This window comes from Genypterus blacodes, unplaced genomic scaffold, assembly GCF_046128005.1.
Source record: "Genypterus blacodes isolate CSIRO-AG114 ecotype Tasmania unplaced genomic scaffold, CSIRO-AGI_Gbla_v1 ptg000131l_1, whole genome shotgun sequence".
Taxonomy (NCBI): Eukaryota; Metazoa; Chordata; class Actinopteri; order Ophidiiformes; family Ophidiidae; genus Genypterus; species Genypterus blacodes.
The window spans coordinates 1,456,764-1,481,253 of NW_027466933.1; the positions used below are offsets into that span (position 1 = coordinate 1,456,764).

At 43.1% G+C, this 24,490-nt stretch overlaps 5 protein-coding genes across 5 annotated transcripts in view; 2 read left to right on the top strand and 3 right to left on the bottom strand.

The window, feature by feature from the left end:
• Positions 1-68: 68 nt before the first annotated feature.
• LOC143010829 (chymotrypsin-like elastase family member 2A) lies at positions 69-9,902 on the top strand. The gene is made up of 5 exons (XM_076163374.1): positions 69-105; positions 9,125-9,213; positions 9,312-9,409; positions 9,535-9,660; positions 9,752-9,902. Exons 1-5 carry the CDS (start codon positions 69-71, stop codon positions 9,900-9,902), a joined length of 501 nt encoding a protein of 166 aa, XP_076019489.1.
• On the bottom strand, positions 1,594-4,744 carry LOC143010854 (chymotrypsin-C-like). Its single transcript, XM_076163413.1, has 8 exons — positions 4,705-4,744; positions 4,371-4,459; positions 3,826-3,923; positions 2,937-3,059; positions 2,703-2,836; positions 2,118-2,263; positions 1,742-1,894; positions 1,594-1,611 (listed from the first exon to the last, which is right to left on the bottom strand). Exons 1-8 carry the CDS (start codon positions 4,742-4,744, stop codon positions 1,594-1,596), a joined length of 801 nt encoding a protein of 266 aa, XP_076019528.1.
• Positions 5,091-7,363, bottom strand: LOC143010853 (chymotrypsin-like elastase family member 2A). The gene is made up of 8 exons (XM_076163412.1): positions 7,324-7,363; positions 7,085-7,173; positions 6,715-6,812; positions 6,454-6,576; positions 6,204-6,340; positions 5,598-5,743; positions 5,251-5,403; positions 5,091-5,157 (listed from the first exon to the last, which is right to left on the bottom strand). Exons 1-8 carry the CDS (start codon positions 7,361-7,363, stop codon positions 5,140-5,142), a joined length of 804 nt encoding a protein of 267 aa, XP_076019527.1. The 3' UTR covers positions 5,091-5,139.
• A 1,298-nt stretch (positions 9,903-11,200) lies between the features above and the next one.
• Positions 11,201-14,014, bottom strand: LOC143010855 (chymotrypsin-like elastase family member 2A). The gene is made up of 9 exons (XM_076163414.1): positions 13,975-14,014; positions 13,728-13,816; positions 13,401-13,498; positions 13,170-13,289; positions 12,944-13,080; positions 12,323-12,468; positions 12,089-12,139; positions 11,349-11,450; positions 11,201-11,218 (listed from the first exon to the last, which is right to left on the bottom strand). Exons 1-9 carry the CDS (start codon positions 14,012-14,014, stop codon positions 11,201-11,203), a joined length of 801 nt encoding a protein of 266 aa, XP_076019529.1.
• Positions 14,015-14,970: 956 nt separating this feature from the next.
• The window catches only part of LOC143010830 (chymotrypsin-like elastase family member 2A), a 46,126-nt gene continuing 36,606 nt past the window's right edge, over positions 14,971-24,490 (top strand). The window contains exons 1-7 of the mRNA XM_076163375.1: positions 14,971-15,007; positions 15,117-15,205; positions 15,306-15,403; positions 15,528-15,653; positions 15,743-15,879; positions 16,088-16,233; positions 16,398-16,575. Of these exons, the coding sequence (XP_076019490.1) occupies positions 14,971-15,007; positions 15,117-15,205; positions 15,306-15,403; positions 15,528-15,653; positions 15,743-15,879; positions 16,088-16,233; positions 16,398-16,575 (811 nt within the window). The remainder of the gene's footprint in view (positions 15,008-15,116; positions 15,206-15,305; positions 15,404-15,527; positions 15,654-15,742; positions 15,880-16,087; positions 16,234-16,397; positions 16,576-24,490) is intronic.

The window sequence follows — 24,490 nt, forward strand, 5'->3', positions numbered from 1 at the left end:
CCTGACGATGCGTGCGTTATATCAGGGCACACACTCATTAGGTCCCACTATTACTGAAGACATTAACCATGATGTTTGTGATCTTGGCTTTGTTTGTTGCTGGAGGTAAGCATTCATACTGCTTCATCTACATACAACAGTTCCCTTTCTTCTTTCATCAGGTGGCACTGTGTTGGTGGCACTGTAGCAGTTGCAACACCTACAGAATCTGGGAAAACACAATCTGAAGGACAACAATGAGGCTGGATCCATGGCCATCAGCCCCACCAAAATGGTCATCCACAAGAACTGGGACTCTTCCACAATCCAGCCAGACAGGAGGAACGCAGTCTCGTCCGTGGCCTTTGTGCTGGTGGGCTCAGGTGTGGTCATGCTGCTGCTGTCCTTGTGTTTGTGGATGAGGAACAAGCGGAGAGAGCAGCAGAGCCTGCGGGAGGCTGAGAGCCACAGAGGCTTCGCCGCCGCTCAGGAGGAAGCAGAACGGTACGTCCACTGATTGTTCTCAGCTAATGAGTGTTTGCTTTACTGGATAAGCCCTTGAATGATTTTAATTAATCCTGTAGCTTATCCAGCCTTTGAAATGTCGCAAATAACGAAAATGACAGTGAAATGTGTTTTTTTTTTTTCAAACTTTCCTCTGCATCAGCAAAACTAAAAAGTGTTTTTTTTGTATTTTTAGCGATTGAAGGTTCCGCCCATTTGAGATCAGAGTATGAACAGTTCCAACTAGCTACTGAAACTCCTGGAGCTCCGTATTTGCCATTTATGGATCTACCATCCTAAGGACATACAATGGCTCACTACCTATAGAATGTTCTGAGGTGGCACCAAAATGCAATATGAAGCCAAATTCATTGTCCTGTGCCATGTCACTACTAAGCACTGAAGAGCACTCTTGTTTGTTTGTTTTTTTACCTTCTCTGGATCTCACTGGATGTCTGAGACGGCAGCAGCATCGCTGACCAATGTGATGGAAACCCTCTAACTATGATGTGTGATGCTTGTTTAGTCAAACAGTGGCACATTGAATTCAAAATTACACACTAAATAAAGTTTTCAGTTCCACAGTCACAAACTGTGCTCGATACCTCCTTACAAACTCTGAATGGTTGTGAACATCTGAAGCTGAGACAAAGTAATGGATTGTAAAGCTTTGCAGTTTATGTGAAGTAGCACAAAGTGAGAAAGTGGGATTGGAATCTTTTGTCCTGAAGCACAAAATGCACTTTCAATGGTGTGTTTGTGTCGGAATCAAACTCAATCTAACTTTTATCATTGGCAGAACGTTGCGTCCCTGTATGAAGTCATCAGGTCTCCTCATCATTGTCTCTTGATATTTTATGAGAAATAAAAGGAAGTATTCATAAATTATCCGTTAGTGATTGGTGAGTGATTCATTAAAGTCGAGTCAAATGGATTTCATACTAGTTTGTATTTGTAGTTGAGAAACTAGAAGAAACGTAAGCTGCACATTAACAGACAATAACATTTGTATTGATGCATGTTGTTTTTTTATTCTTTACAAAGAAATAGATACAAAGGGTCTGTCAGTGAGTTGTTATTCCTGATGATAAATGAGCTGGAGTTGTTTCTTCAGTTTGTAGCCATAACCTGCAAGGTGAACAACACAAACACGGTTAGGATCCACTTCCTGTTTTTCAAAGGCCGAGCATTTGTTTGCTATGCATTATTTTCTGGTTCAGGTCACAGAGAAGATCATAAAAACCAGAGTGTTCCTCACATTGTTTATCCAACTGATGAAGGAGCTGATCCCCGTGAAGACGCTGGGCTTCTTGAAGACGTTGCAGCCCGTGCCGGGGCCGAAGCTGTATGCGCCGTGCACCTCCCAGGAGCCGTCAGGGTTCCTGCAGTTCAGGGGGCCGCCGGAGTCTCCCTGTGTGGGTGAGAGGGAGAGCTTACAGACACGTGGTGGAGTGTATGAATCAGAACATAATGGGAATCATCATATTCAAAGCATTGGAACTCCTGAGGAAGTCCCAACCGCATGATGAGAGACACTTTACTATTGCACAATATGGCTATTTGTGAGTGAGTAATCATGACTAACTGTGTCACTTGTGTTTTTCCAAAATCACTGTTGCATCTCAGTCACTCACACTGCAGCCGGATGTGATTCCGTCTCCCCCGGCACAAACCATCGATTCCAAGGCCTGGAAGTTCCACCAGTCTTTCTGCGAGCACGTCTCGTGGTCGACCACCGGCAGGAGAGCCTGCTGCAGGATGTCAGCAATGGGACCGCTGGCTGCAGGGCACAACACGCTGAGGTTAGCTAGGAAACAAGCTGATACAGGCCGGAATCCATGCTTGCTCTCACGGCTTCAAATGAAGCAAAACTGATCAGAACAAATAACTCATTGACTTACAGGGGTGAGTGTTTGTTTGTTTTTAAGTTTCAAGTAAATTTTGAAACTTAAAACTCAAAAACTAAGATTTCAGGACAGTTCAGAACCTATTGGATTTGTCAGGATGACTTTGTCACACATACTCCCTGATATAAAATTAGGAAAAAGAAGAAGAAAGCCCATAATATGTCAGTTATGTCACTAAGATTGCACCATATTGCATCATAGTCCTGCTCTTTGTCATGCAAGTTGCCCTCATAAAGTATTCTAACTTTTCCACCCACCCACCACAATCACTGTTCTGCAGAGGGTGTGTGTGCGGTGTCTTTGTGTACTCACTGGATAGTCGACCCCAGCCAGTGATATAGCAGGAGGCACCGTGTGGCAGGACGGCATCTTGGTCAGGGAGGCAGGCGGGCATGATGGTGTCAGAGAAGGTGACTGGTGACAGCTTGATGAGGGCGATGTCGTTACTGCAGAGGGAGAAAAGGCTCTTTATAACAATAAACAAAATGCTATGGGATCTGGTCTCAGGTTTAACAGATATGAATAATGAATTGTGTTGGCCTTTACCGGCTGAAGAGGGGCTGGAAATCGTCATGAGTGATGATATCCTCCACCCTGGCACTTATGGAGCCCTCCTCCTTCTCCTTCAGGTTGTGTTTGCCCAACTCCACCCTGTAGAGGTAGCCGTCTCTGTGGGTTCAGAGTACAGAGTATTTCAGACAGCAGTATTGACGTTTTCGCCCCTCTCACAGATGCAATACTGTGATTTAGCCGGTGGTTGATCTGTAAAGGCGTGTAGGTGGAAGTACCATGTTTCACAAGCCACAAACAAGCCACATGTTCATAGGAGCAGATTTTACCACACAGTGTTAATGTAACATGAGGAAGTAGGAATCTGCCACAATGCTCCGTATACTTCGTAGCAATTAGCAGACAATAACCAGACATTTTTGAGAGTTTCATCCTCCATTTTTCATCATGGTGATCTATTGCTGCTCCTTACAGGACATCCAGTCCATGTTTTTCATCACATCATCATCTTTTCCTCTGCTGCACTCTTCACCCAGTCAGTGACAAAGTGTCTTGCATTTCAAGCTGTAGTAAACCAGAAGCACATCGTTTCCTGTGGGGCAGCAGGAACTTCCTAGCCCAGAATTATTAGAGGCGCACCAATCTGGCTTTAGGCCACTACATAGCACATAAACTGCGTTAACAAAGGTCTCAAACAACCTATTTCTCACCGCTGACTCTGAGGCTCTTTTTTTTTTTAACCTCCCACCGTCTGCTCCAGCAACAGCAACCCCAATATCACATTGTATGTGATATTGGGCTATACAAATAAACTGACTTGACTTACCGACAACCAGCTGGCGGCACAGCAAGTGTACAAGCTTCTGTTAATTGTGCATTGTTCCAACCCCCCTCTCTCTCTTTGTCTGTCTACAGTAGAACCTACGTGATGCAGTGTGCGGCAGTGAGGACCCATTGAGAGGAGAGCAGGGTGCCTCCACAGATGTGGCTCCAGCTTCCCCCGCTGGCCATCTGGAGAGAAACCTGTGGAGAAAGAACACCAGTGCTCACTGTGACTGCTGTGTTGGTTTAGAGATCTACAGACTGAAATGTCACTATGTTACCCTATGTTAAGTTGTGTTATTGGGTAATGGTATACGTTCAACATTTCTATAATGTACACACAGGATCCAAATGTGAGAGAGTACATGTCACTCTAGTCAGTCAGTAAACAAAGGCGATCTAAGACCAATTACTTTAGTTTACTATTATATGTAACCAGAGAGCAAAGATAGTGTTTGATTACCTGTAATCCTTTAAAAGGTGTTATAATCTCCTGTTAATCATTAATATGAGGCCAACTCTAACAGCGGCCATAAAAACTGGTGTCACAATTTTCAAACAATTCCTGTAGAGATGGAGTGAATACGTTGTATCCGTGCTGCTGGAGCTGTAAGTGAGACACATTCAGCCCACACCTGCTCAGCTTACCTGCCAGGGCCAGCTGTGAGGCCGGACGTCCTCTCCTGCCACCACGCGGCTCAGAACGGGCGGGAAGGTGGGCTCGCCACAGCCATAGGCTAAAGGGTCAGTGAGGTTACAAATGCATCTTTCAAGTACATCCACATTTACTTAATTGAATTATAATTGTCCTCGTTTGTACAGTACAAGACAGCCCTCTTAATAATAGCTTGGCAGAGAGATGTTACATTTTTGTTAAGAGAAGCCCTAAATAATTGAATATTTCTAAAGCTGTGATTATCTGAACTCCTCTCCAGCTCAGTTTTAATGCCAATCATCAATCATAACATACAAACTGTCTTACCGGTGGCTAACACACAAGCCAGAAGCATAAAAGTCCTCATGATCTCGATGTCTGCTACTAAATCTGCGGAGCAGACTTGTATTTATACAACACGCTAAGAACGTCTAGCCAATGCACAGGGTCCTTACTGAGCCCGGAGACAGCATGTGCTCACTGATAGGGTTTTCCCATCACTGGTTCCATTAACTGGAAATCATCCAAGAAATATTATTCATGAGACTTTGACAGTTATTTGTATTTCTTGATTAATCTGACTATTCACTGATGATTTGTGGCCTTTTAGGGAGAAATGCAATGTTGCTTCATCATTAGTGTTATCAGGCTGAGTAATGATTCATTTACGACCACAATCGTATCTCAACATTTTATTTCTTTTTTCTTTTTTTCCTCATTATATTTTATTTATTTGATCCCATGGAACTCCTCCTGCTCCTCTCAGTTGGCCACCATGTTCTGTGGGAGAGATGACAGAGGCTCGTTACATTTGAATCCAGATTGTTAAATGCTTTTCCTTGCTTATACTTGTGAATTGAAACGCGATCTTACGGCGTCAATCCAGTCTCTGTAGGCACTGACGCCCGTGAAGACTGTGGGCTTCTTTGGGAAATTGCAGCTGAGCCCGGAGCCGAAGCTAACAACACCGTGAACCTCCCAGGCACCATCGGCGCTCTGGCAGTTCAGAGGGCCGCCGGAGTCTCCCTGAGCCATACGGGAGAAGTCAGTCAGCATGTGATGTATTTAGATAGTACTTTAGTTCATATCACCTCACATTCCTTTACGTTTAGTCCTTTTATTGATACGCTTTCACTCAATAACACAGGACAACTCCCAGTTTACTCAGAAGGAATCAGAAAGCATCACATCTCTTCCACCTCTGTTATTTTTAGACTTACGTTGCAGCCAGACACGACTCCATCTCCACCTGCGCAGACCATATTTGTGGTCACCTGAGAACCCCACCAGTCAGGTTTGGAGCAGGTAGCGTGGTCCACCACAGGCAGGAGAGCCTGCTGCAGGATGTCAGCAATGGGGCCTCCGGCTGTCAGGAGGAGAGACGAGCACAAGCACCAGGTCACCCTCAGCTCAGGTGGAAGAACCATAACAAATACAGGCTCAACCAAACCACCATTTGTATCTGACTGGAGCTTTGTGTCAAATTTTGTGTGCGTATTTGGTGGTTTTGTTTCGTCAAGATAAAGCTGTTATTTGTTTTATGCTTGTAATGATGGTTTATGATTAAATTCAGGATGAAGTTTCTAAGCCGCAGCACTCACACTGGAGAATCTTCTTTATAGTCTAAAATTTAAGATAAAAATTAGAAAATGTCTTAACTACGATCATACATATTTTCCCTGAACCTAATGTAATGTTGTGTAATGTAATGTTAGTTACTCTTAGTGGCATAATTTGGGTGGATGTCAACCAAACTTTGTAAATTTGTAACAAACTCATCTAAATTGATTTTGGCACACAGAGGTGAAGCGGGAGAAGACGCTCACTATAGATGCGGCCCCATCCAGTCACATAGCAGGGCTCGTTGTGTGGAAGGGCAACGCCGGCGGCGGGAAGGCAAGCAGCCATGACAGCCTCAGAGAAAGTGACAGGGGTCTCCAGCTTGATCAAGGCGATGTCATTACTGCAGAGCACATCATTTACATTCACAACGTCAGATATTTTCCTCTGAATCTTCTATTCTATGCAAAGTCTTACAGCCAGGAGGAGAATCATTCACAGAGGTAATTTTTGTACCGAATGAAGAAGGGGTTCCACTTCTCATGCACCACAATGGTAGCAGTGTTCATGAACACAGCGCCCTCTTCTGTCTCCTTCAGGTTGTGCTTTCCTAGGGCGACCCTGTACTGCCTGCCACTGCTGTAAGGTGACACAGAACAATACCCAGAGACAGAATGTGTTTATTTACCACAAAAATTACATTATAATACTCTGTTGTAGCTTAATAGTCAGAAGCTTAGACAGACTGTTCTGAGTTATTTGAATTGTCGGTCTTACCTGATGCAGTGAGCAGCGGTGAGAACCCACTCCTGCGAGATCAGAGTGCCTCCACAGGTGTGCCTCCACTCGCCCTCCCTGTTGTACTGCAGAGAGATCTGAAACAAACACACCAATACCATCACACCTTGTCTCTCTGCTTACATTTTTATCTGTGATATTGTTCTCGATGATGATAATGTAATGCTGTTATTGTTAACTCTGAATAAATGTCGACAGTTTAGGGCATATTGTATGCATTGCAGTCCCTTACACCGAGACCTAAGTTGACCTTAGGCCTGTAATGTGCTTCATTTTCATCAGGATTTTCCCTCACATAACAGCTGATCTCTCGCTTTTTGAGAGAAACTCCTCACTCAGCAAATCTTACCTGCCAGGGCCAGCTGTTAGGCTTGACATCCTCACCTCCGACCACCCTGGTCACCACAGGGGGGAAGGTGGGCAGGCCACACCCGTAGGCTGGGGGGACAGACAGACACGAGAGGCTTTTAAAATATTGAATGTGTACATATGCCACATTACAAAAGCCTCCATGGCAAAGTAGAGAAAAAGCATTAATGTCAGCCAGAAAGACGTTAGGACTGATGAGATAGAATAAATTATTCTTACCGCTAGCAACAAAGACAGCAAGGACCACAAACTTCATCATGTCTGAATCTCCAGAGTTTTACACTAATGGTTGGCACACATTTATACCCTTCATGACGTTATGCAACGTGTAAAGATTGATCAAATCCTTGGAAATTTGCCCTTTGATGGATCTGAAACTGGGGTGGAGCTACACTGACATCAAAAATAGCAAAGGTTAACAGCAATACAAGGCCAAGGTCATCGTGTGTTTGAGGTTTTGTGTTTGTTGAACAAGTCAGTGTTTTGCCTCTCAGTTGGAGCTTTCTTATATATCAAATTTCACGCCATGCTATTTCCTTTTCGACATAGATATAATTTGTTCCTAAACATATTATATGAAAAAAAAAATTATATTTTTTTTTTATATGGAAATTAAGTCTAAACCAAGATACATGAGACATTTTAATTGTGTAAAGCAACATGTTTGGTGTGATATCCTTGCAATGAATCATAAAAATTAACTGAATTTAGAATTGTTTATAGTAAATCTTTTTATTAATTTTTTGTATATTTTTATTGAAGCAAGCATTTGACATGACAGTGTGCATACAGTTATAGTTTTTAATACAGAAAGAGGTGGAAAGGAGAGAGCTTCACCATCAGGCTGTGGTGAAGAAAAGAAGAAGAGAAAAAAATTATAGATAATAAAATGGAAACTACATTGGCTTTCTTTAACACATAAATGCAAATGATTGACAGTTTGACCACTTGGGTGACCTGACACCTGTGACTTTCACACACAGGCAGAGTTGAGCAGATAAGCTGTATTTGTGGATATCTGGGGGTTAGTTATCTTCAAGGTTGTTTTATTTCTTCCCCACCAGCTTTTCTCGGGTACACTGAGTGAGCACATGCCTGATAATGCGTGCGTTATATCAGGACACACACTCATCAGGTCCCACTATTACTGAACAGGAGGTAAGCATTGTTGAAGGAGGTAAGCATTCATACTGGTTCATCTACATACACCTGTTCACTTTCTTCTTTCATCAGGTGGCACTGTAGCAGTTGGGGAAACACAATCTGAAGGACAACAATGAGGCTGGATCCATGGCCATCAGCCCCACCAAAATTGTCGTCTACCAGAACTGGGACTATTGCACAATTCGGCCAGACAGGAGGAACAAGGTCTCGTCCGTGGCCTTTGTGCTGGTGGGCTCAGGTGTGGTCATGCTGCTGCTGTCCTTGTGTTTGGGGATGAGGAACAAGCGGAGGGAGCAGCAGAGCCTGCGGGAGGCTGAGAGCCACAGAGGCTTTGCCGCCGCTCAGGAGGAAGCAGAACGGTACGTCCACTGATTGTTCTCAGCTAATGAGTGTTTGCTTTACTGGATAAGCCCTTGAATGTTTTTAATTAATCCTGTAGCCTTTCAAATGTCACCAATAATGAAATGACTGTGAATTGTGTTTTTTGTATTTTTAGTGATTCAAGGTTCCTCCAATTTGAGATCAGAGTATGAACAGTTCCAACTAGCAACTGAAAGCCGAGGAAACTCTGTATTTGCCATTTATGGATCTACCATCCTAAGGACATACGATGGCTCACTACCTATAGAATGTTCTGAGGTGGCACCAAAATGTGTGTTATATAAGGACACGCACAGGTCACACTATTACTGAGGACATTAACCCTGATGTTTGTGATCTTGGCTTTGTGTGTTGCTGGAGGTAAGCATTCATACTGGTTCATCTATATACAACTGTCTACTTTCTTCTTTCATCAGGTGGTCACTCACTTTGAGATATACAGCATGTTTCATGTTATGTTCCTATTGTTTCTCAGCCTACGGGTGTGGCCTGCCCACCTACCCTCCTGTTATCACCAGGGTCGTTGGTGGAGATGATGTCCGTGAGAACAGCTGGCCCTGGCAGGTATACATCTATCAGCCTCCAAAACCTCCATTATGTATGAGTATATTATTTAGTTTTCTAGACTAAATATATGTTCTCTACATGTTTGGTATTCTTAGGCGTCTCTGCAGTACAAGAGTGGCTACAACTTTTACCATACCTGTGGTGGCACTCTGGTCTCCAACCAGTGGGTCCTCACCGCTGCTCACTGCATCAGGTACAAAAACTGAAGAACCACCACAACTCCACATTCTTGTAGTATTCCTACTAGAGATGTGTCTTTGAATGAACTCTGAGCAACCCTGACCTCTGTCTTTGTGTTTTGTGTTGGTGGCACTGTAGCAGTCGCAACACCTACAGAGTCTATCTGGGAAAACACAATCTGAAGGACAACAATGAGCCTGGATCCATGGCCATCAGCCCTGCCAAAATTGTCGTCCACAAGAACTGGGAATCTTCCAGAATCTGGTGTGAAGACGTTCTATGGCAATCGCTTAAAGTCTGTTTTTATCAGAGTTGTGCTGTTTCAAACTAATTGTGTTTTCAATTTAAATTACAGTAATGACATCGCCCTGATCAAGCTCACTTTCACTGACTCCATCATGGCTGCCTGTCTTCCCAACTCTGGCTCCGTCCTGCCCCACGGATCTCCATGCTGCGTCACTGGCTGGGGACATCTTTGGATTGAGTTCCGTTTATGGTCAACCTAAACTGTAACTGACTGACTATTAGATTCTTGTAATACAGTGTGATACAGTTCTAATACAGTACGAGAATAAGGTGCCGCCCATTTGAGATCAGAGTATGCATAGTTCCAACTAGCTACTGAAACTCCCAGAAACTCTGAATTTGCCATTTTTGGATCTACCATCCTAAGGACATACTATTGCTCACTACCTATAGAATGTTCTGAGGTGGCACCAAAATGCAATATGAAGCCAAATTCATAGTTCTGTGAGAAACTCTCTTGTTTGTTTGTTTTACCTTTTCTGGATCTCACTGGATGTCAGAGACGGCAGCAGCACCGACTGACCAATGTGATGGAAACCCTCCAACTGAGATGGCTGATGCTTGTTTAGTGACACAGTGGCACATTGAATTCAAAAGTACACACCAAATATAGTTTTTGGTTCCACAGTCACAAACTGTGCTCGATACCTCTTGACAAACTCTGAATGGATGTGAAAGTAATAGTAACAAAGTAATGCATTGTAAAGCTTTGCAGTTTATGTGAAGCTGCACAAAGTGAGAAAGTGGGATTGGAATCTTTTGTCCTGAAGCACAAAAAGCACTTTCAATGGTGTGTTTGTGTCGGAAACAAACTCAATCTAACTTCTATCATTGGCAGAACGTAGCGTCCCTGTATGAGGTCATCTGGTCTCCTCACCGTTGTCTCTGGACTTTACTGGAGCTGTGTGTCTGCATTTTCCCTCCATGTTTAGAGAGCTGATAGCTTCCACACAGCAGTAATTCTTTATAGTTTCTGTCAATGTTAGTACTGTAGACGGTTTAAAGGACCATTTAATGACATGATGGATTCTCTAACCATGTAGTCAGACATGTTTTACACTCTTGAAAAGATAATGTGTTGATTATGATCTCGATTTACCTTGTTTAGATCAGTGCTGAAGAACACACATGGTATTTGTTGACAGGTTTTATGTATTGCTGCTTTTTTAAAAGCGTATGCATATTTTATATGTACTGTGAAAATGTGCTTTTCTATGATAATTCCAATGTTTGTGGAATAGATTGTCTCATGAATATTTTATGAGAAATAAAAGGAAGTATTTGTAAATTATCTGTGAGTGATTGGTGAGTGATTAGAGTACAATGGATTTCATACTAGTTTGTTTTTGTAGTTCAGCAAAGAAACTTGAGCTGCACATTAATAGACAATAACATTTGTGTTGATGCATGTTGTTTTTTATTCTTTACAAAGAAATAGATACAAAAGGTCTGTCAGTGAGTTGTTATTCCTGATGATAAATGAGCTGGAGTTGTTTCTTCAGTTCGTAGCCATAACCTGCAAGGTGAACAACACAAACATGGTTAGGATCCACTTCCTGTTTTTCAAAGGCCAAGCATTTGTTTGCTATGCATTATTTTCTGGTTCAGGTCACGGAGAAGATCATAAAAACCAGAGCGTTCCTCACATTGTTTATCCAACTGATGAAGGAGCTGATCCCCGTGAAGACGCTGGGCTTCTTGAAGAAGTTGCAGCCCGTGCCGGGGCCAAAGCTCAAAGCCCCGTGCACCTCCCAGGAGCCATCGGCCTCATGATCTCGATGTCTGGTACTAAATCTACGGAGCAGACTTGTATTTATTCAACACGCAAAGAACGTCTATCCAATGCACAGGGTCCTCGCTGAGTGGTGTGGAGACAGCATCTGCTCGCTGATAGGGTTTTCCCATCACTGATTTCATTAACTGGAAATCATCCAAGAAATATTATTCATGAGACTTAGATACCAGTTGTTCGTATTTCTTTGTTAATCTGACTATTCACTGATGTTTTGTGGCCTTTGAGGGGGGAAATGCAATGTTGCTTCATCATTAGTATAATCAGGCTGAGTAATGATTCATTTATGACCACAACTGATCTCAACGTTTTATTTTATTTCATTTATATTTCCACATTTTGTTTTACTTATTTGATCCCATGGAACTCCTCCTGCTCCTCTCAGTTGGCCACCATGTTCTGTGGGAGAGATGATAGAGGCTCGTTATATTTGAATCCAGATTGTTAAATGCTTTTCTATGCTTATAGTTGTGAGTTGAAAAGTGATCTTACGGCATCTATCCAGTCTCTGTAGGCGCTGACGCCCGTGAAGACTGTGGGCTTCTTTGGGAAATTGCAGCTGAGCCCGGTGCTGAAGCTAACGACACCGTGAACCTCCCAGGCACCATCGGCGCTCTGGCAGTTCAGAGGGCCGCCGGAGTCTCCCTGAGCCATACGGGAGAAGTCAGTCAGCATGGGATGTATTTAGATAGTACTTTAGTTCATATCACCTCACATTCCTTTACAGTTTATCCTTTTATTGATACTCTTTCACTAAATAACACAGGACAACACCCAGTTTACTCAGAAAGCATCACATCTCTTCCACTGTGTTATTTTTAGACTTACGTTGCAGCCAGACACGACTCCATCTCCACCTGCGCAGACCATATTTGTGGTCACATGATTACCCATCCAGTCAGGTTTGGAGCAGGTAGCGTGGTCCACCACAGGCAGGAGAGCCTGCTGCAAGATGTTAGAACTGGGGCCTCCGGCTGTCAGGAGGAGAGACGAGCACAAGCACCAGGTCACCCTCAGCTCAGGTGGAAGAACCATAACAAATACAGGCTCAACCAAACCACCATTTGTTTCTGACTGGAGCTTTGTGTCAAATTTTGTGTGCGTATTTTGTGGGGGGGTTTGTGAAGATGAAGGTTTTATTTGTTTTATGCTTGTATTTAATGATGGTTTACCATTAAATTCAGGATGAAGTCTCTAAGCCGCAGCACTCACACAGAAGGATCCTTTTTATCGTCTTTATCGTCTACAATTTAAGATAAAAATTAGAAAATGTCTCAACTACGATCATACATATTTTCCCTGCACCTTAATGTAATGTTTATTACTCTTAGTGGCATCATTTGGGTGGATGTCAACCAAACTTTGTAACTTTTATCTTCCAATGATAAAATGACAAACTAATCTAAACTGATTTTGGCACACAGAGGTGAAAGGGGAGAAGAAGCTCACTATCGATGTGGCCCCATCCAGTCACATAGCAGGGCTCGTTGTGGGGTAGGACGACACCGGCGGCGGGAAGGCAAGCAGCCATGACGGTGTCAGAGAAAGTAACAGGGGTCTCCAGCTTGATCAGGGCGATGTCATTACTGCAGAGCACATCATTCCGCTGAATCTTCTGATTTATGCAAAGTCTTACAGCCAGGAGGAGAGTTATTTATAGTGGTCGTTTTTGTACCGGATGAAGAAGGGGTTCCACTTCTCATGCACCACAATGGTAGCAGTGTTCATGAACACAGCGCCCTCTTCTGTCTCCTTCAGGTAGTGCTTTCCCAGGGCGACCCTGTACTGCCAGCCGCTGTTGTAAGATGACACAGAACATTACACAGAGACGGAATGTGTTTATTTACCACAAAAATTACATTCTAATACTATGTTGTTCTGAGTTGTTTGAAGTTGTTGGTGTTACCGGAAGCAGTGAGCAGCGGTGAGAACCCACTGCTCAGAGATCAGAGTGCCTCCACAGGTGTGCCTCCACTTGCCATCCCTGTTGTACTGCAGAGAGATCTGAAACAAACACACCAATACCATCACACCTAGTCTCTCTGCTTACAGTTTTATCTGTGTTATTGTTCTTGATGATGATATTTGTTGTGCTGCTTTCTCCTTCACGCCACACTCTGAATGAATGTCGACAGTTTAGGGCATATTGTACGCATTGCAGTCCCTTCTACCGAGACCTTAGTTGACCTTAGGCCTGTAATGTGAGAGAAACTCCTCACTCAGCAAATCTTACCTGCCAGGGCCAGCTGTTAGGCCTGACATCCTCACCTCCGACCACCCTGGTCACCACAGGGGGGAAGGTGGGCAGGCCGCACCCGTAGGCTGGGGGGACAGACAGACACGAGAGGCTTTTAAAATATTGAATGTGTACATATGCCACATTACAAAAGCCTCCATGGCAAGGTAAAGAAAAAGCATTAATGTCAGCCAGAAAGACGTTTGGACTGATGAGATAAAATAAAAAAATACTTTATTCTTACTGCTAGCAACAAAGACAGCGAGGACCACAAACTTCATCATGTCTGAATCCCCAGAGTTTACACTAATGGTTGGCACACATTTATACCCTTCATGAGGTTATGCAACGTGTAAAGATTGATCAAATCCATGGAAATTTGATAGATTGATAGAACTTAAACTGGGGTGGAGCTACACTGACATCAAAACTAGCAAAGGTTAACAGCAATACAATGCCAAGGTCATCGTGTGTTTGAGGTTGTGTGTTTGTTGAACATGTCAGTGTTTTGCCTCTGAGTTAGAGCCAACCTTAATTTCACGCCATACTATTTCCTTTTCAACATGAATATAATTTATTCCTAAACATACTATATGAAGCAACGAAAATGTTGTCGAAACCAAGATGTTTGGTGTGATATCCTTGCAATGTATCATAAGAAGGATTCAGTTAAGATCAATTCATTCAACATATTAAAACAATTGCAACTTAATTTAAACATTAAAACAACTGAATTTAAAATTGTTTATAGTAAAACCTTTTGTTTGTATTTTTTTATTGACGCAAGCATTTGACATGACAGTGCACATACAGCTATAGTTTTTACACAGAAAGAAGGGGAAAAGGAGAGAGAGACAGAGAAAAGGAAAGAAGGCTGTATAGTTATTATAATGGTTGTTGTTTAACTTTTTTCGAAGACCCTGAGGTAAAATAGGCAATATGAAGTACAAGTAGATGAAATAGAAACAGCAGGAAGCTTTAACACATAAATGCAAATGATTGACAGTTTGACCACTTGGTTGTCCTGACTGACCCAGAGACATCTGTGACTTTCACATACAGGCAGAGTTGAGGAGATAAGGTGTATTTGTGCATATCTGGGGGTAGTTATCGTCAAGGTTGATTTACTTTTCCCCACCAGCTTTTTCCGGGTACACTGAGTGAGCACATGATGATGATCTGGTGTGTCCTTATATAAGGAGGACACACACAGGTCACACTATTACTGAGGACATTAACCATGATGTTTGTGATCTTGGCTTTGTGTGTTGCTGGAGGTAAGCATTCATACTGGTTCATCTACATACAACTGTCCACTTTCTTCAGGTGGTCACTCACTTTGAGATATACAGCATGTTTCATAATTATGTTCCTATTGTTTCTCAGCCTACGGGTGTGGCCTGCCCACCTACCCTCCTGTTATCACCAGGGTGGTTGGTGGAGATGATGTCCGTGAGAACAGCTGGCCTTGGCAGGTATACATCTATCAGCCTCCAAAACCTCCATTATGTATGAGTATATTATTTAGTTTTACCTTCATAAAAATGACTTCCTCTACATGTTTGGTATTCTTAGGCGTCTCTGCAGTACAAGAGTGGCTACAACTTTTACCATACCTGTGGTGGCACTCTGGTCTCCAACCAGTGGGTCCTCACCGCTGCTCACTGCATCAGGTACAAAAGCTGAAGAATCACCAAAGTCCACATTTTTGTAGTATTCTTACTAGAGATGTGTCTTTGAATGAACTCTGAGCAACCCTGACCTCTGTCTTTGTGTTTTGTGTTGGTGGCACTGTAGCAGTCGCAACACCTACAGAGTCTATCTGGGAAAACACAATATGAAGGACAACAATGAGCCTGGATCCATGGCCATCAGCCCTGCCAAAATTGTTGTCCACGAGAACTGGGACTCTTCCAGAATCCGGTGTGAAGATGTTCTGTCAATTGCTGAAAGTATTTTATTAACAGCGTTATGCTGTTTCAAACTAATTGTGTTTTCAATTTAAATGACAGTAATGACATCGCCCTGATCAAGCTTTCCACACCTGTCACTTTCACTGACTCCATCATGGCTGCCTGTCTTCCCAACTCTGGCTCCGTCCTGCCCCACGGGTCTCCATGCTACGTCACTGGCTGGGGACGTCTTTGGAGTGAGTTCCATTTATAGTCAACCTAAACTGTAACTGACTATTAGATTCTTCTGTGCCAGGCTCAGAACTTCCCAATCAACCTTTGTGTACCGGATCAGTCATCTGATAATCATTTGGACCACATTTTCATTGCAGCACAATTTGACCAAGTGTTGGAATTGACTTGTCCTTGGATAAGATGTTTCTGATTCCTTGTTCTCCCCCACAGCTGGGGGTCCCATTGCTAACGCCCTGCAGCAGGCCCTCCTCCCAGTGGTCGGCATGTCCACTTGCACCAGGCCTGACTGGTGGGGCAGCCTGGTCACCAACAACATGATCTGTGCCGGAGGAGCTGGAGATCTGGCCAGCTGCAATGTAAGCAGTATCCAAATTTCCATAAAACTAAGCATGCGTAAGGCTAAACCACACTGATCTGTGGTCTCATTTGGATGGTTGTATTCATTAGTATTGATAGAGAGTAAACTGCACGTACAATTCTTCACATTTTTCGGTCTTTTTGACTGAATTCTATCTTTTAGGGAGACTCTGGTGGTCCCCTGAACTGTCAGAGCTCTGATGGCTCCTGGGACGTTCATGGTGTGGTGAGCTTCGGCTCCAGCATGGGCTGCAACTACCCCAAGAAGCCCTCAGTCTTCACCCGCGTCAGCGCCTACAGCTCCTGGATCAGCAATGTAAGAGAGAATCCATTCAGCAACTGTACACAATTTCATTCATGAATATTAGTTTGAACATCATTTAATCCATCTTCATTGCAGACACACAACTCAGGGATTCTGCTTAATCATAAATCATTACATATATTATTACATATATGAATGGACATGGTGTTCTGTATATTGTACAATATAATAGTACTAGTAGAACTAATAGTATGTGACATTTATTTGCATGCTAGTTTTTAAAACATCATGAAATCAATAATATCATATTCATTCTGTTTTCTAGGTGATGGCCAGGAACTAAGATCCAGACTGGTTTGGGTCATTGGTTGTTGTATTTGACCATGAAATAAACAACATTACGTAAACAGCTGATATGTTGTCTTGTTTTTCCAACCCGCATCTAAGAGAGTTTTACCTTATAATGTGAAATGTAGTGGTGTTTTTTTTGTTTACTTTAGTTGTGACAATCATAACACAATGTAGTGAATATTGGTGCAAACTGTAAACTGACGATTACAGCAAAATGCAAGACAAAATTCACCAGGCAAAAAGTTTCCCAGTGAAGTTTGTGTGCGCGCATTGCATTGCGCGTAATTTACACCCAGTATTGCCTTGCGCAGTATTTACCAACATTACGGTGGTCACGCGCTCGCGGCTCGCGCACCTGTAACCTGTTCGCCGTCGTGACTGAAGACAAATTTTAAACAAAACTGTCAGAAGCAACTGGAACGGTGTAAAGCTTAAACGGATATGTCCTCATATTACAACACAATTTGCGTTCACTGGAATGGAAGACGAAACGCTTAGTGAATGAGTGTAAAGTTTGAAATGTAAGTGTGAAATGTTTAAATGAGGAACTTTGCAGTGATTTGTGCTCAGCTAGCTTAGCGTGAAAGATTAGCTAACGTCAAATTTGAGAGAGTTTATTTCAGTCCGCTAGGTGGCAAGAAAACTCCCAAACCCACCGAGGCTAAACTCGCCTAGCTAACCTTCCTCCCTACACGGCCCGCAAACTTGACTAAACGTAGCAAAATTCAGCATTCACGCAGCTGTTAGTGCGCATAAACGCTCCAAATGCTTAACTTTATCCACCAGCTAACTGTGTTGTTTGGTAGCGGGTTAATGAGCTGAGAGCCATTTGAAGTGGAAAGGTCTGCTGGAAACTCACTCTGAAGTGAACTAAGGAGGACACTAAACGCTACTGTAAGCGGTGAAACCATGAAAACACGTTATTTTTGATTAGTATGGGAGGAGTGGGGCTCACTGAGTTAAGAGCTTACACTTAGATAAAAGGTGCAGATAGATTTGACCCATGTAAGCAATTTCTCTGGTCCATGCTGAATTATTTTACAGGCTTTGGTGTTAAAGAACTTCACTGACTGCTGCTATTTTTCAGCCTCACTGGCTCTTTAGTCACAAGTTCAATTACTGTCCTGTTTAGTGCCTGGAAACAAGTAATTTATAGTAGTAGTAATTATTAACATACATCTGCTGAGCCCCTATTTTGCTCCCAGGCCTCATTTGCATGTTAATTGTCATTAACAACAGAGGGGAAACAAGTCATCACAGTCAGATAAGAAACCTGATTTGTCTTTGCCTTCACCAAACCTTTACACAACAGTGTCCATCTCGACAGATGGTAGTCATTTTCCAGTTATGTTTTTGTTCAGAAACTGATGTAAAAGGTCTTAACTGTGAGGTTATATAACTTCAGAATGCACCGTGCTATGAAAGTAGGACAAATTACAATCATAGGTTAAAAGGTGTATTAAAAAATGTCCAGTGAGAATGTTGATATGTTTGGTATCAAGTAAGAGTAATGAGTGAACCAATCAATGATTTAGAGGAGAATGATGCATGTGAGCTGTAACTCCCCTTGTTGGCAGTCTGCAATAGCTGTTCAGATTCAGAGTTTTCTGGCATCTGGTAGAATTAAATCCTTTTCCTGGTAAATGACCTACAGGTGCACAGACCGACTATTGTTCACCTGGAGTTAATGTCATAATATTTACAATAGACAGAATGTTAAAATGGTTGGCACTAATATCTCATTGCCAAAACAGCAGATCCACATAGAAGGTCAAGTTCAAAACTACAAACTGGCCAGATGTTATATCAAGAGAGCTCATGTTCTCTTTGGATATATTTCCAGATTTCACTGGATGGACTTCTCCTGAAGGAACACTGCATGTGGCACCTGACCAGCTCCAGCTCCAGTGGAATCCTCCAGCTGAGGTAATGTGAAAATGTTAATTAACTTCTGCTGAGGCTAAGTTGTACATGGTTTGTGCGGCACAGGACATTCCATAAATATTTGTGTCTCTCCGGTTCCATAAAATGATGAAAATCAAGCGTGACACATTGGCACCTGACATGACTCCTTTTACTAAAACATGGCAGCTGTTCAGTGTTCAGAGTTTTTTCTGTTTACCACAAGATGGAGACAGATAACAGGTTTTGGAGCCTATACAAACTTCTCACCTAAAGCCAAGGGGCATTACATTACCATAACACTTTAAGAAGTGTTCATAAATTTGAACTTTGTGTTACACTAAGCACAGACTGCACCACAATAAAACAAATAATGCAGTGATTAATCGGTTGTTAACATAACATGTCACTTGTGGTGACAAATGAGGTCTCTCTTCAGATCAATCATACTTTATTTAGTGTATAAATCCATCTCAAGCCTCAGAGTAATAAGGATGACTTAATGATGACACAGTTTGTATATAAACAACAAAAAGCAAACCCTTTAAATTACCACACACACTTCATATATAATATGTATCTAATGTTGTGCTGTAGACATGGTGCTGCAACAAGCAGAAATATGTAGTTTATAAATGAACAGCCTGTCTTAAGTTGTGAATTCATTTAAGATATTATTGTTATTATTATGATACTTGAAATGTCAATACGATGAGGTTGAGTCGACCTTAAAGCAATGACTTTAAGCCTTAGTAGTACTGTTGAAATCATAGCATTGGAAAAATACTATCACTTTTTTCTGTACCTGTTGGATCGTCACTTAGTGAGCTTATAAAACTGTATTCACTTCAGGACCTGAATGGAAAATAGTACTGGTTGCATTGGCCATCTTCTGTTTAATCATTTTGTTATAGTTGTGCGTTTCTTCCCGTCCATGCACTGAACCTAACAAGCAGTAATTCTGAACAAATGTAACCCTTCAACCTCTCACGCGCTGCGATGAGACGTTTTTGACACTTAGTTCACTCTGTAGAACTCTGGGACGGCTCCCACTCACTTGGCTTTGACCCCTCGTCCATCTGTTACCACGTCTGGGGTTAGGAGGCTACCGAATGCTGCACATGTTGTTGGCCTCAGGGTGTGGGCAACATGTTTGAGCTGGATACTGTGATGGATGGTGAGGCTGGTCCACCGGCCTGTGCATGGACTCTTCAAGTTCAGGTGCAACTTAAACTGCGATGGAAGCAAATGCTTGCGAGGAGACGTATCTAATCTTCAATCTTCAATGGACATGACACTGTTTACAACTACAATTTGAAAATAGTCTGCACTTGTCCTGTCAGGCTTGCAGTAGCTGTCGAGTGTCCCCCTTTGCACCAACCCTGTCAATGCATAAGTGTGTGTTTAGCACTAGTTGGAGTCTGAGGGACATGATTAAGTTTGCCAAATGACAACCACAGTGACTTGGTGCCCCATATCCTCCCACTCACTCTGTCGCTTGTCACTTTGCCCTCCTTGGTCTAATAATGGCTTCCATCCAACAGGGCAATGAGATCACAGTCACAGCCACAGCCACAGTGAACAAAAAGAACCGCATGTGATGTTGTACAGCTAACATGGATGTCTTCACTCGCCTCCCCCTGACTCTGAGACCCTTTTTCTCACAGGATTAGTGGCTGTTGGTATTGCATTGTTGTAATTGAGCATTTTACAATTCTGGTCTGTCAACTGATCTGTATCAGTTTCAGCTGTAGTTTTGCTTTGGTCTAGGGATGAATGTGTCATAGGCCAGAGATCTGGTAGCACAGTTCACCGTTCACAGAGGATAGCGCACAGACACAAAGCCACAAAATGAAACTTTAATATCAGCACATTTATTAAATGGGCTGCAGTGAAAATATGAGCCCTGCCTTTACGTTGTGCTGTTTAATTAAGGAGGTGTGCAGAGGAGCTCTGCATTATTAAAGTGCAACGCTCTATGTGGAAAATAGTGCCTTTATCGACGTGGGCTCAGGAGCCTTGCTGATGTCATCATCACTCTGTGTGTGTGTGTGTGTGTGTGTGTGTGTGTGTGTGTGTGTGTGTGTGTGTGTGTGTGTGTGTGTGTGTGTGTGTGTGTGTGTGTGTGTGTGTGTGTGTGTGTGTGTGTGTGTGTGTGTGTGTGTGTGTGTGTGCTGATGCCTACTCTTCCCGTGTGGGCATCAGGGGACAAAGTAGTCTTTATGCAGTGTGCCGAGCTCGAAGGCAGAAACATTGTTGAGCAGTAAAACATTCTGTAACCAAAACCACATGTTCCAGAGTGGAGGATAGACAAACACAGGGAGGCTGTGCAGCTCCACATCAGGAGTCGGTGCCCTATCATCAGGGGCTCAGGGGCTCCTTCTTGACTCCGATGCAACACTCTTGTTGAACGGTGTGCATTTTATATGTATCAGGAAACCCAAATCAAGAACAGATTGTGCCTGACAAAAGTGCTGCAGGAGATTGGTGTGTGTGTGCGTCTGGCCGTGTGCGCGTGTAGGGGAGGAGAACAGAGGAACAATTTTAGTTTGATATGTTTTAAACACAATTGAACAAATCGATTGCTGTTGAATAATGTTACAAAGGAAAGATGTATTTCTCTCTTGAACAGTAAGGCGTTTCTGTGCCTCACTGACTTTCTGCCAGTACGCCATTGTGTTGTGTCCTGCAGCTTTGAAACACGTCAAACATGATTACTCATCAAGACACCATCATACAAGATTAAGTATTAGTGAAATCTTTTACTTCTTTAGTGAATTTATATTATCATACTTAGCATGTATAAATGTACTTTTTCAGATGCATTTATCCTAAATGTCTTTTTACATCAAGTAAAGAAAGTCTGTATTAACTATAATATTGTAATCCACGAGATGTTTATCAATGTAAAGACTTGGCCACACTACAAGACAAATGCTAGCCTCCCTTTGATGTGTTATGGCTAATTCACACAACAGGATTTTAGCCGTCATCAACATTTGCGTAATTACCACAGAGCCTCTGGTGGTGGGCACATGGTGAGCAAGGATCCCCTCGTGTTAACTGGTCAACCATGTGACTGGAAAGGCTGGCTGAGGCACTTTGTAGGTATCTAATATGTTTCATATCAGTCTCCAAAACATGTGGTGTGAATCATGTGGTGACTGACAATGGGAGCGACAGCCAATGAGAGTAAAGGCGCGCGGACACGTCCTGCGGGCGGTCGATCAATTTCCGTGTCAATTCTCACGTTTTAAAGCGTAACTTTGAGACAGGCGGACTCACAGGCGGGTCTCCAGGGCAGATAATGTGGAGCTGGTGTCCCTTTGTCGCCATGTGGGAAGTTCACCTTATGACTTCAAGAAACTAGAATGCAAGACAACATTGTAAACATCATCTACTGTGAATTGTACAGTGAGCTAACATTTTTCTCACAATATTTCTTCCAGGGTTAGGGTGAGCAGGTAGTTTGTGCTTCATTTGAATTAAAGTGTGACTTAAATTGCAACAGCTGTGAGAAATCCTTGTCTTGACAATGAAATGGGGGTCGATATTCGCTTTGTCGAACCTAAAACCACTTTCTTAATGTAAGGGAAAGCAATGTTGTTCTGCTAAATGCTGAGCATCTCTTGGTGGTTATTTCAATCATATCAGTTATATTCTTCTGTGGAGCTGTTCCTCTGCTGGTCTATCTACATTCTTCTCCGAATGCAAAAAAGTTTTACAATGCCCCTTAGAGTCCTTTTCCTTATGTTCACATGAAATTACATGCAAATTGTCTATTATCAACAGATTCCCGGTTCCTCTCAGATCATGTGACACTTTGTCCTTAAACACTATAAAGTAACACTGGAGCCTTTGGAGGTCAGCCCTAATTAAAGAGACAGTGTACCACATTAGCCACGCATAGAGTCAAGCCAGTAAAAGAATTTGGATCAGTTTGGGCCCCAAGGTTAAGGCTGAACCCTTGACCCAGACCCAATGCCCCCATTGCCCCGACAAGTCCCTGCTGCCACATTCTCCTATCTGCCTTACTCAGCTTAGCTTAATACGCACTTATACCTATACGTAGGAACCTATAAGTAAGTGTAATCTCTCTGACACACACTTTCTTTTACAAATGAAGGCCATGAGGTTAGATTAGATTTATTAGTTGCAGTTGCAGTCTCATAAGTATATTTAGTTTGATGAGTAATAATTCAGTCTCAGTTGTAAAACATGGCTGTGAAAATACTATTTTCAATTTCTGGACACAAAATGATCTTGAACCCTCGACGTTTGAGCCTAATATAATTAATTTGAGTTTGTTAATATGTGTGTTTTTAAACTGCCTCAACTAAGCCTGGTAATGGTTGCTTTTGAAGTGGGGGAACTGTGTGTCAGGGGCCATGTTTGTGTTATTGCACATCCTCTGAGAGCCCATTGTTTGGAGACCTCACAGGTTCCTCCTAATCTAATTGGCCACGGATGTCTCGGCTCAGGACCTTTCTCCATGCTCTGGGGATTGACAGAGCTGTCCGGGGGTTGAAAAGTCACTTGTCCAAATACAGCCTTGTTTAATTACAAGAGGGGGATGCATGCGTATCACTGTGCACAACCCCTGAAGCCTAGTTTATGCCCGGCCTAACTCTTTTCAGTCTCCATATTCAAATCCACCTCCAAAAGGAATCTCTATCCAAATAGGAACTGGATTTGGGTCTCCTCTCCTCCCTATCCCAAAGCTCTTAAGCGCCCACCACTTCTCCTCCCTTTCACTTTGCCAGTGACATACCTCCCAGTGGTTCTCCATCCAGTGTAAACACAAGGAGATCCTCCAACGCTATTACTTACACCGCGCTTCCCAGATCCTCAACACCGCCGCTGCCCCCGCACCCTCTCATCCCTAACCAATGCCTGACCACCTCGGCCTCCACCTCTATATTCTGAATTGCCAATCCCAATCTAATTTATAGAATATTTTGGAGGTAACTGTATACGGCGGCGGGGGAGATAACATCTCCAGGCCCCTGTGAAGGACAGGAACTCGGCAGTGTGTGCTTAATAACATAAACTGCTGAAAAAGGGCCCGGGCCAGTGCATTGGCAGAGGAGCAGGCCAGCGAGGAGGATAGAGAGAGGAGAGAGGGGACCCAGTGTTCGGGGTGGGGTAGGGGTAATTGAGACCATGTGAGCCTCCCCCAGTGGAGGGATTAGAGAAGAAACGGAACTCTCTCAGCCCCAAGATCACTTTCAATTAGATGCGCCCAGAGCAAGGGTACTGAGGAGATGGGGAGGGTAAGAGACCTGCGTGGCCAAAATGTCTGGGCAATTAGGGAAGAAAGGTGAAAGAGATGTGAGGGCTGCGTTCCCACCTCCTCTTCTTCCTGCTTGGCACTTGGTCTGTGTCTGTATCTGGCAATGCAGCACAAGCATGTTGGTCTATGTCTGCAGACTTTCTGATAATAAAATAGTGTCAAATTGCCTTCCAGTAGGCTCCCAAGTTCTATTCACAGATGACACATTCACATTGACCATTTGAGCACTAAGAACGTCACAGTATGTAACTTGTTTTTTGGTCCTGGAACCTTTCAGTTGTGTCACATGGGTGTGCGATGGCCACTGGGCATGCTGCCCACCGCTGAAGAGCTCTGACGGTTTAACCCCAGTACACGTTGACCTGGAGCTAGAGCCCTGCTGACATCCGAGCACTCTGTATTATGTATGTAGTATTGATGTGTTGTCAGCTGCTGGTACCAAAGT

Excerpts from the sequence above, each read along its gene's own strand:
- LOC143010829 (XM_076163374.1), top strand. The coding sequence starts at position 69 with ATGATGTTTGTGATCTTGGCTTTGTTTGTTGCTGGAG. Across the intron at positions 106-9,124 it reads GGCTTTGTTTGTTGCTGGAG|CCTACGGGTGTGGCCTGCCC; the intron begins GTAAGCATTCAT and ends ATTGTTTCTCAG. Across the intron at positions 9,410-9,534 it reads ACCGCTGCTCACTGCATCAG|CAGTCGCAACACCTACAGAG; the intron begins GTACAAAAACTG and ends GTGGCACTGTAG.
- LOC143010854 (XM_076163413.1), bottom strand. The coding sequence starts at position 4,744 with ATGAGGACTTTTATGCTTCTGGCTTGTGTGTTAGCCACCG. Across the intron at positions 4,460-4,704 it reads GGCTTGTGTGTTAGCCACCG|CCTATGGCTGTGGCGAGCCC; the intron begins GTAAGACAGTTT and ends CTGACCCTTTAG. Across the intron at positions 2,264-2,702 it reads TGGCTGGGGTCGACTATCCA|CCAGCGGTCCCATTGCTGAC; the intron begins GTGAGTACACAA and ends TGTGCCCTGCAG.
- LOC143010853 (XM_076163412.1), bottom strand. The coding sequence starts at position 7,363 with ATGATGAAGTTTGTGGTCCTTGCTGTCTTTGTTGCTAGCG. Across the intron at positions 6,813-7,084 it reads CTAACAGCTGGCCCTGGCAG|ATCTCTCTGCAGTACAACAG; the intron begins GTAAGATTTGCT and ends TGTTTGTTTCAG. Across the intron at positions 6,577-6,714 it reads ACCGCTGCTCACTGCATCAG|CAGTGGCAGGCAGTACAGGG; the intron begins GTAAGACCGACA and ends GTCACCTTACAG.
- LOC143010855 (XM_076163414.1), bottom strand. The coding sequence starts at position 14,014 with ATGATGAAGTTTGTGGTCCTCGCTGTCTTTGTTGCTAGCA. Across the intron at positions 13,290-13,400 it reads ACCGCTGCTCACTGCTTCCG|CGGCTGGCAGTACAGGGTCG; the intron begins GTAACACCAACA and ends ATCTTACAACAG. Across the intron at positions 13,081-13,169 it reads TGGAACCCCTTCTTCATCCG|TAATGACATCGCCCTGATCA; the intron begins GTACAAAAACGA and ends TGTGCTCTGCAG.